At 36.8% G+C, this 10,226-nt stretch overlaps 1 protein-coding gene across 1 annotated transcript in view; it reads left to right on the top strand.

Annotated features, from left to right (window-relative positions):
• The window catches only part of LOC125666260 (kinetochore protein Spc25-like), a 25,860-nt gene extending 18,226 nt beyond the window's left edge, over positions 1 to 7,634 (top strand). Inside the window, exons 4-6 of the mRNA XM_048899465.2 lie at positions 466 to 570; positions 858 to 956; positions 7,491 to 7,634. Of these exons, the coding sequence (XP_048755422.1) occupies positions 466 to 570; positions 858 to 956; positions 7,491 to 7,621 (335 nt within the window). The 3' untranslated portion in view covers positions 7,622 to 7,634. The remainder of the gene's footprint in view (positions 1 to 465; positions 571 to 857; positions 957 to 7,490) is intronic.
• Positions 7,635 to 10,226: the final 2,592 nt, after the last annotated feature.

The raw sequence follows: 10,226 nt of genomic DNA, 5'->3' as shown, positions 1-10,226 counted from the left end.
TGCTTCAGTGTTCGAAATTAACCATAGACCGAGTCTATGTCAAATGACACTGGTCTGTGTTAACCATAGACTGATAGACCGAGTCTATGTCAAATGACACTGGTATATGCCAATTGTAATCGAGATAGACGAAATTGTGTATGCCGATTTTCCAGATTTAAAGCAATAAAGTTATCCCAAAGGACCTTACATGGTCAATCGATGTCTGATAAATGGTGTGAGGAAAGGAGGATATTGGAAATGGAAATAAAATATGCTTTCTTAGTACATTAGAAGTAAATAAAAATGTTTTTATTTGTGATATTTCTTTTCAATGTTGCGGTCTATGCCAATTCGATGAGGTCTATTTCATTTCCTTTTGACATAGACCCCTGATCTGTACCAAGTTTAAAACCAATTTCGAACACTGTTCCTTCTGAAATGTGCCAACTAATCAGAGCTTTAACTTCCATGTGGTGTTTGTAGCCCTGAAGGGGAATTCCCATGACACAGAACAATCTCTAAAAGAGCTTGAACTGGCTGCGAGCTTCTACAGAGACAGGCTGGGTCTTCGCTTCCAGAAAATCTCGGGTAAGTACCACTGAAATATCACATAGCCTTTAGTTACTACTGAACACAAACTTTTACAAACTCTCAACTCAACACCACTAAAATATCACGTAGTAGCGAGTTTGGACTCATACTTCAACAAACTCTCAACTCAACATTACTGTTTTCATATTTGTTACAGGGGGACGACTTCAGTACTGTTTTTCATCTTGGTTTGGTGGGGGGGGGGGGGGGGGGGCTTCAGTACTGTTTTTCATCTTTGTAACAAGGGGGGACGACTTCAGAAATGTTTTTCATTTTTATTACAGGGGGACGACTTCAGTACTGTTTTTCGTCTTTGGACAGAGAGAATCCTGAAACTTGCTGTTACTTCTGTCTGAAAATTAATGATGACCGTACTTATGCAGGTATTTCAAACTTATACACAGGTATGGCATGGCAAACTTATACAGAGGTATGGCAAACTTATACACAGGTATGTCAAACTTATACAGAGGTATGGCAAACTTGTACACAGGTATGTCAAACTTATACACAAACTTATACTCAGGTATGTCAAACTTATGCACAAACTTGTACACAGGTATGGCAAACTTATACACAGGTATGTCAAACTTATACACAGGTATGGCAAACTTGTACACAGGTATGGCAAACTTATACACAGGTATGGCAAACTTATACACAAACTTATACTCAGGTATGTCAAACTTATGCACAAACTTGTACACAGGTATGACAAACTTATACACAGGTATGTCAAACTTAAACACAGGTATGGCAAACTTATACACAAACTTATACTCAGGTATGTCAAATTTATACACAAACTTATACACAGGTATGGCAAACTTATACACAGGTATGTCAAACTTATACACAGGTATGTCAAACTTATACACAAATGTAAACACAGGTATTTGAAACTTATACACAGTCTTAGGGCTGTTCTATTAAAACATATGAGGTACCCGGGGACGGCAATTAAAAAAAAATCTATGGGTGCTTGTCATTGGTAGAAAATTGCATATATGGTGGGTACCTACTGCCAGAAAACTGCATCTGTGGGTGGTTGTTTTGATAAAATCTTTATTTTTTACCGAAACTGAGAGGAATGTAACAAGAGAAGGGAAGGGTTGAAAGTAGAATGTGAAACAAACGCCGTTTTCTGTCTTCATTTTATCTCGGTCGATGAGTTTCCGCGATCCGGTTATTGTTTCCAGTTTGACTCTAAAATTATAGCGACCGGAAATTAGGATTATCTCCCTTGTCCAAAATGGAAAACGAAACTTGCTCGTGGTCCATTGAAACGGTTTTTGATTTTTTTCTAGCTGCAATAATGTAGCCCTGTCCAATTTTTTTTATTCTGACGTTTTCGGGATGAGGCTACAATTCCATAGGATCTCCGTAATGGTGCAAAATAATTTTATGAATAACCGATAATAAACTCTGCACTGTGTATTAGTGACATATAGTCCCAAATGTTGTTTACAAATTACACCAAAAGGAGTACCAACTTTGTGCTCGGGCATGTCTAATAAAGGTGTTTTTCATTAAATATAATGTACAGCATGCAAAATTCTTCGTCTGCTCCGCCATGCTTGTTATCGCGAAATCTCGTAGGTGGATCTAATGAAAAAGCTAAACATTGACAATCTGCGCGAAAATGTAGTTTACTTGAGAATTTACACTCTGCTGTTTGGTTTTTAACTTGATATTAAATTCAAACCTTTTCAATACCGACGAAATAGCTTTCGCCTCCATACTTGTCCATTGATGTAAATACTACTTTATATGACATATGCAAATGACTTGACAATCGGAAGTTGAAACTTCAGTACACCAAACATGGCGCACAAATATGAATCGAGAAATTGGAATTTATCGAAATTGTTGAAAACGGAAGAATAGAGCCTCACAAATCTTAAGTTGCAGGTTGTAAATTTATATATTGACTAAGAAACATAGAATATCATTTTATTTACGTAAAGAGACACATTTTTTTGTTTTTTAATACTCAAAATACTAGTCAATTTTAAAACTTTTAATAGTTGTTTTTGAACATTTACAATACTGGACTTTTTATGAACAGGTAGACTTATAAAATTAATTTAGTTCATCATGTTTAAGAAAGACAGTCTTGATAAAATAAATTGATGGTTCTATGATCAAGCTTCATTGATGGCCAGTTATTTGAATGGTGATGACACCCAAGATATACTCTTCTCTTTACTATCATGCTTGGGAACATCTGAAAATAGACCTCTATTCAGGGGTATAAATAGTCATTCATACATATTGAATTTAAAGAAAAAGTGTATTTCACATTTATTTCACTTCTATGGGTGGTGCCGCACTATCTAAAATTGCTTCTGTGAGGGGTCCCTCATTACATTTTTCTATGGGTGGTTACCCAAATTTTAAAGTGCCTTCCCCGGGTACCTCATATGTTGTAATGGAACAGCCCTTATTATATACTTTCAATTTCATCTCTTCTTTTTACTTTAAAAGTTTGCGGGCATATATCACACGATATATGCCCGGAAACATTCCGGCCCACAAACATTACGTCACAATCAAATTTCTACGCCGTTAATTTTCTAATTTTTCGTGTTTTTCATCTTTTACTCAGTTAAACCGATAAAGTTATTGTTAAAAATAAAATTATTGTTAGTTTCTAAATGAAATTGAAAGTATATAATAAAAAGGTTATAGACTTTGTATAGGAAATATGACGACCTCATTTTTTGTCGCGAACGGACCTCGCAAGCTCGGTCCGTCTACGCGCCAAAAAACTCGGTCGTCATATTTTCCCATACAAAGTCTATAACCTATTAATATCAAACTTCTACACTAACTTGTACTCACTGACAGGTATATTAAACTTATACACAAACTTATAAGTCCCGTGGGGATCCGGGTTAGAATAGGTCCACAGTACCCCCTTGCTTGTTGTAAGAGGCGACTATATGGGTAGGTCCTTCGGATGAGACCACAAAAACTGAGGTCCCGTGTTACAGCAGGTGTGGCACGATAAAGATCCCTCCTTGCTCAATGGCCATAAGCGCAGAGCATACGCCTAAATTTTGCAGCCCTTTACCGCCAATCTCCATATGAGTGAAATATTCTCAAGAGGGACGTAAAACAATATTCAATCAATGAATATACACAGTTATATCAAACTTATACAAAAACTTATACTCAGGTATGTCAAACTTATACATAGGTATGTCAAACTTATACGTAGGTATGTCAAACTTACACACAAACTTATACACAGGTATATCAAACTTATACGTAGGTATGTCAAACTTATACTGAAACTTATACAATGTATGTCAAACTTATACACAGGTATATCAAACTTATACTGAAACTTATACACAGGTATATCAAATTTATACACAAACTTATACACAGGTATGTCAAACTTATACATAGGTATGTCAAACTTATACGTAGGTATGTCAAACTTACACACAAACTTATACACAGGTATATCAAACTTCTACACAAACTTATACACAGGTATGTCAAACTTATACATAGGTATGTCAAACTTATACGTAGGTATGTCAAACTTACACACAAACTTATACACAGGTATATCAAACTTCTACACAAATTTATACACAGGTATGTCAAACTTATGCATAGGTATGTCAAACTTACACACAAACTTATACACAGGTATGTCAGACTTATACTGAAACTTATACACTGTATGTCAAAATTATACACAGGTATATCAAATTTATACACAAACTTATACACAGGTATGTCAAATTTATACACAGGTATATCAAATTTATACACAAACTTATACACAGGTATGTCAAATTTATACACAGGTATGTCAAATTTACACACAAACTTATACACAGGTATGGCAAACTTATACACAGGTATGTCAAATTTATACACAAGGATGTCAAATTTATACACAAACTTATACACAGGTATATCACACTTAAACGCAGAGATATTAAACTGGCTTTCTGAGGGCTTTAATGAATATCTTCAGGTATGTTTGGACACAAGTATAGTAGGAAAATCTGTTTGAAATTTTTTTTTATACCCCCCGAACGAAGTTCAGGGGGGTATATAGGAATCACTCCGTTTGTCTGTCCGTCTGTCTGTCTGTGCAGATTCGTGTCCAGGCCATAACTTCTTTGTTCTTTGACTTAGGCATACCATATTTGGCACACAGGTGGATCACCATGAGACGATGTGTCAAGTACCTTCATGACCTCTATATGACCTTGACCTCAAGGTCAAAATTAAAGGTTTTTTACAATGGATTCGTGTCCAGGCCATAACTTCTTTGTTCTTTGACATAGGCATACCATATTTGACACATGAGTTTATCACCATGAGACGATGTGTCATGTACCTTCATGACCTCCATATGACCTTGACCTCAAGGTCAAATTTAAAGGTTTTTACAATGGATTCGTGTCAGAGCCATGACTTCTTTGTTCTTTGACATAGGCATATCATATTTGACACATGAGTGTATCACCATGAGACGATGTGTCGAGTTCCTTCATGACCTCTATATGATCTTGAACTTTGACCTCAAGGTCAAAATTGATTATAGGGTTTTGACATAGTCATACCATAAGACATGGGTGTATCACCATGAGACTATGTGTCGTGTACATTCATGACCTCTTTATGACCTTGACCTTTGATCTCAAGGTCAAAATTATAGGTTTATGCCATGGATTTGTGTTCGGACTATATCTTCCATTTTCTTCTATAAAGGCATACCATATTTTTACACTCAGGAAAGAGGTAATTTATGCCTATTAACAACACCCTTTGGGAGATTGGGGTAAGCTGGGGGTATTCTTAGTGAGCACTGCTCACAGTACCTTTTGTTATATTAAATCTATGAGACGGCAATACAATAATACCATATGGGGGCTCAACCACGAGGTTTTTTTTCCTGTGCTGTTAAGGTGAAAGTTTTTATAAGAGGTGGATCTGTAGCTCTCTGATTTGTAGAACCTCCCCACTAAACCTCAAACCTCTTCCTCCCCCTCCCCCTGTCTACCCCTCCCTCTCACCCTGTCCCCCCCCACCCCCCCTTCCTCTCACCCAGTCCGCCTCCTTTTATCAGAGAGCTTCAGTTCTGCAGCTGATTTACGTATATATGTCAAACCGACACATTTACATTTGAAGATGTCAATCCTACCAATCTGATTAAAATGCCCATGGATGAGGTTAAATGGCCAGAAGTGAATCCCTGTATAATGTGTTATTTAGATTTTCACCACAAATTCAGTTTTGGTACCATTAACGTCTTATTCATTCTAATACATAACCATATAAGTGGAAATTGATAGTGGTAGAATACCTTAGATATGTATGATGTCTTAGATGCATTTGAAAGATCATGTTTCGTATTGTAACCTACGACTGACATCATAGTTATGTTTGGGTATACGTAGCAACCAAATCTGATGGCATCGATCCACATACGAAGTTCATTTGCTTACAGAAAAGGCCGAGTAGTTACGATTGTGTAAAATTTATACGTTATCCGGAACACCTCAGGCCTTTCACCAAAAACATCATGTTTTGGTTGAAAGGCCCAAGGTTTTACGGATGATATGTACCACACTATATTCACTTTCTAAATAATATTCCAACAGTTTTCTTTTACATGCAAATGTTTTCAAGCATGTAATTAAGGAAAAGTTAATAACTTTATAAACTAATTAATCTGCTGTAAAGTAATTATGTACAAAAGTAATACATGAACATCGGCTCATACAGCTTTAATTAAAACTCTTCAGAGTCTTAATTCTCTTTATTATTTTTTATTTTTACTATTTTGCATTGGAGTGAATGGTTTTGTAACAAAAAGGGAAAATTGCTGTACACAAAGTTGGTAGTAAATTCTTTTGAAAATGTGCCCAATATTAATCAGATTGTCAATCCTAAACAAATCTAATTGATTCTACATAGTGGTATGTCAAAAATCTGCAGTTACTGTTTACAAACATTCTACTGACCTTTCTCTCTCTTTACTGTTTACAAACATTCTACAGACCTTTCTCTCTATTTACTGTTTACAAACATTCTACTGACCTTTCTCTCTACTGTTTACAAACATTCTACTGACCTTTCTCTCTACTGTTTACAAACATTCTACTGACCTTCCTTTCTATTTACTGTTTACAAACATTCTACTGACCTTTCTCTCTATTTACTGTTTACAAACATTCTACTGACCTTTCTCTCTATTTACTGTTTACAAACATTCTACTGACCTTTCTCTCTCTTTACTGTTTACAAACATTCTGCAGACCTTTCTCTCTATTTACTGTTTACAAACATTCTACTGACCTTTCTCTCTATTTACTGTTTACAAACATTCTACAGACCTTTCTCTCTATTTACTGTTTACAAACATTCTACTGACCTTTCTCTCTCTTTACTGTTTACAAACATTCTACTGACCTTTCTCTCTATTTACTGTTTACAAACATTCTACAGACCTTTCTCTCTATTTACTGTTTACAAACATTCTACTGACCTTTCTCTCTACTGTTTACAAACATTCTACAGACCTTTCTCTCTATTTACTGTTTACAAACATTCTACTGACCTTTCTCTCTCTCTACTGTTTACAAACATTCTACTGACCTTTCTCTCTACTGTTTACAAACATTCTACAGACCTTTCTCTCTATTTACTGTTTACAAACATTCTACTGACCTTTCTCTCTATTTACTGTTTACAAACATTCTACAGACCTTTCTCTCTATTACTGTTTACAAACATTCTACAGACCTTTCTCTCTCTCTACTGTTTACAAACATTCTACAGACCTTTCTCTCTATTTACTGTTTACAAACATTCTACAGACCCTTCTTGTCTCTATTTATTGGTTACAAACATTCTATGGACCTTTCTCGTCTCTATTTCAGTGTCCGAGTTTTCCCCGCCTCTGGACAACATGGAGGAACTGGAGACTAAACTCAACATGACCAACAACCTGCGGTCATTCATGGTGGCCATCCGGAAAAAATTTATCAAAGCTCTGAACTCTCCCAAATAAAAGTGATGAAATATCAGTTGTTCTGTTGAATGTATTCGTCCTATCGCATGAAATTCCACTTCCCAAAAAAGCTTTGCACTTTAACTTTAATAACTTTGAAATGTAACACCACATTCACCAACATTTTCATTTCAGTATCACACAGACTTCCCATCAATAATAATTCATGTGTGTCCTCACAGTCACCCCAATAATCATCCATGTGTGTCCCCACAGTCACTCTAATAATCACCCATGTGTGTGACAACAATCACTCTAATAATCATGTCGATGTGTCTCCTCACAGTCACTTTAATAATCATCCACGTGTGACAACAATCACCCTAATAATCATCCATGTGTGTCCCCACAGTCACTCTAATAAACATCTCTGTGTGTCCCCACAGTCACCCTAATAAACATCTCTGTGTGTCCCCACAGTCACCCTAATAATCATCGATGTGTGTCAACAATCACTCTATTAATCATCCATGTGTGTGACAACAATCACTCTAATAATAACTCATGTGTGTCCTCACAGTCACTAATAATAATCCATGCATGACAACAATCACTAATAATCACCCATGTGTGTCCTCACAGTCACCCTAATAATCATCCATGTGTGTGACAACAATCACCCTAATAATCATCCATGTGTGTGACAACAATCGCTCTAATAATCATCCATGTGTGTGACAACAATCACTCTAATAATCATGTCGATGTGTGTGACAACAATCACTCTAATAATCATGTCGATGTGTCTCCTCACAGTCACTTAATAATCATCCACGTGTGTCCTCACAGTCACCCTAATAATCATCGATGTCTGTCCTCACAATCACTAATAATAATCCATGCGTGACAACAATCACTCTAATAATCACCCATGTGTGTCCCCACAGTCACCTCAATAATCATCCATGTGTGTCCTCACAATCACTAATAATCACCCATGTGTGTCCCCACAGTCACCCTAATAATCACCCATGTGTGTCCCCACAGTCACTCTAATAATCATTCATGTGTGTCCCCACAGTCACTCTAATAATCATCCATGTGTGACAATCACTCTAATAATCATCCATGTGTTTCACAGTCACTTTAATAGTCATCCATCTGTGTCAACAATCACCCTAATAATCATTCATGTGTGTCCTCAGTCACTCTAATAATCATTCATGTGTGTCCTCACAATCACTCTAATAATCATCCATGTGTGTCCTTACAGTCACTCTAATAATCATCCATGTGTGACAATCGCTCTAATAAACATCCATGTGTATCCCCACAGTCACCCTAATAACCGTCTATGTGTGTCTTCACAATCGTCCATGTTGGTCACCCCAATAATCATCCATGTGTGTCCTCACAGTCACCTTAATAATCATCCATGTATGACAACAATCACTCTAATAAACATCTTTGTGTGTCCTCACAGTCACTAATAATCACCCATGTGTGTCCTCACAGTCACTAATAATCACCCATGTGTGTCCTCACAATCACTAATAATCATCCATGTGTGTCCTCACAATCACTAATAATCATCCATGTGTGTGACAACAATCACTCTAATAATAACTCATGTGTGTCCTCACAGTCACTAATAATAATCCATGTGTGACAACAATCACTAATAATCACCCATGTGTGACAACAATCACTCTAATAATAACCCATGTGTGTCCTCACAGTCACTCTAATAATCATCCATGTGTGTCCTCACAGTCACTAATAATAATCCATGTGTGACAACAATCACTAATAATCATCCATGTGTGTCCCCACAGTCACCCTAATAATCATCCATGTGTGTGACAACAATCACTCTAATAATAACTCATGTGTGTTCCCACAGGCACCCTAATAAACATCTCTGTGTGTCCCCACAGTCACCCTAATAATCATCCATGTGTGTCCCCACAGTCACCCTAATAAACATCTCTGTGTGTCCCCACAGTCACCCTAATAAACATCTCTGTGTGTCCCCACAGTCACCCTAATAAACATCTCTGTGTGTCCCCACAGTCACCCTAATAGACATCCATGTGTGTCCTCACAATCACCCTAATAATCATCCATGTGTGTCCTCACAATCACTCTAATAATCATCCATGTGTGTCCTTACAGTCACTCTAATAATCATCCATGTGTGACAATCGCTCTAATAAACATCCATGTGTATCCCCACAGTCACCCTAATAACCGTCTATGTGTGTCTTCACAATCGTCCATGTTGGTCACCCCAATAATCATCCATGTGTGTCCTCACAGTCACCTTAATAATCATCCATGTATGACAACAATCACTCTAATAAACATCTTTGTGTGTCCTCACGGTCACTAATAATCACCCATGTGTGTCCTCACAGTCACTAATAATCACCCATGTGTGTCCTCACAATCACTAATAATCATCCATGTGTGTCCTCACAATCACTAATAATCATCCATGTGTGTCCTCACAATCACTCTAATAATCATCCATGTGTGTGACAACAATCACTCTAATAATAACTCATGTGTGTCCTCACAGTCACTAATAATAATCCATGTGTGACAACAATCACTAATAATCACCCATGTGTGACAACAATCACTCTAATAATCATCCATGTGT

Source organism: Ostrea edulis, chromosome 10, assembly GCF_947568905.1.
Source record: "Ostrea edulis chromosome 10, xbOstEdul1.1, whole genome shotgun sequence".
Classification (NCBI taxonomy): Eukaryota; Metazoa; Mollusca; class Bivalvia; order Ostreida; family Ostreidae; genus Ostrea; species Ostrea edulis.
Note: the sequence above shows the minus strand (reverse complement) of the source record. Positions and strands in the feature narration are given on the sequence as shown.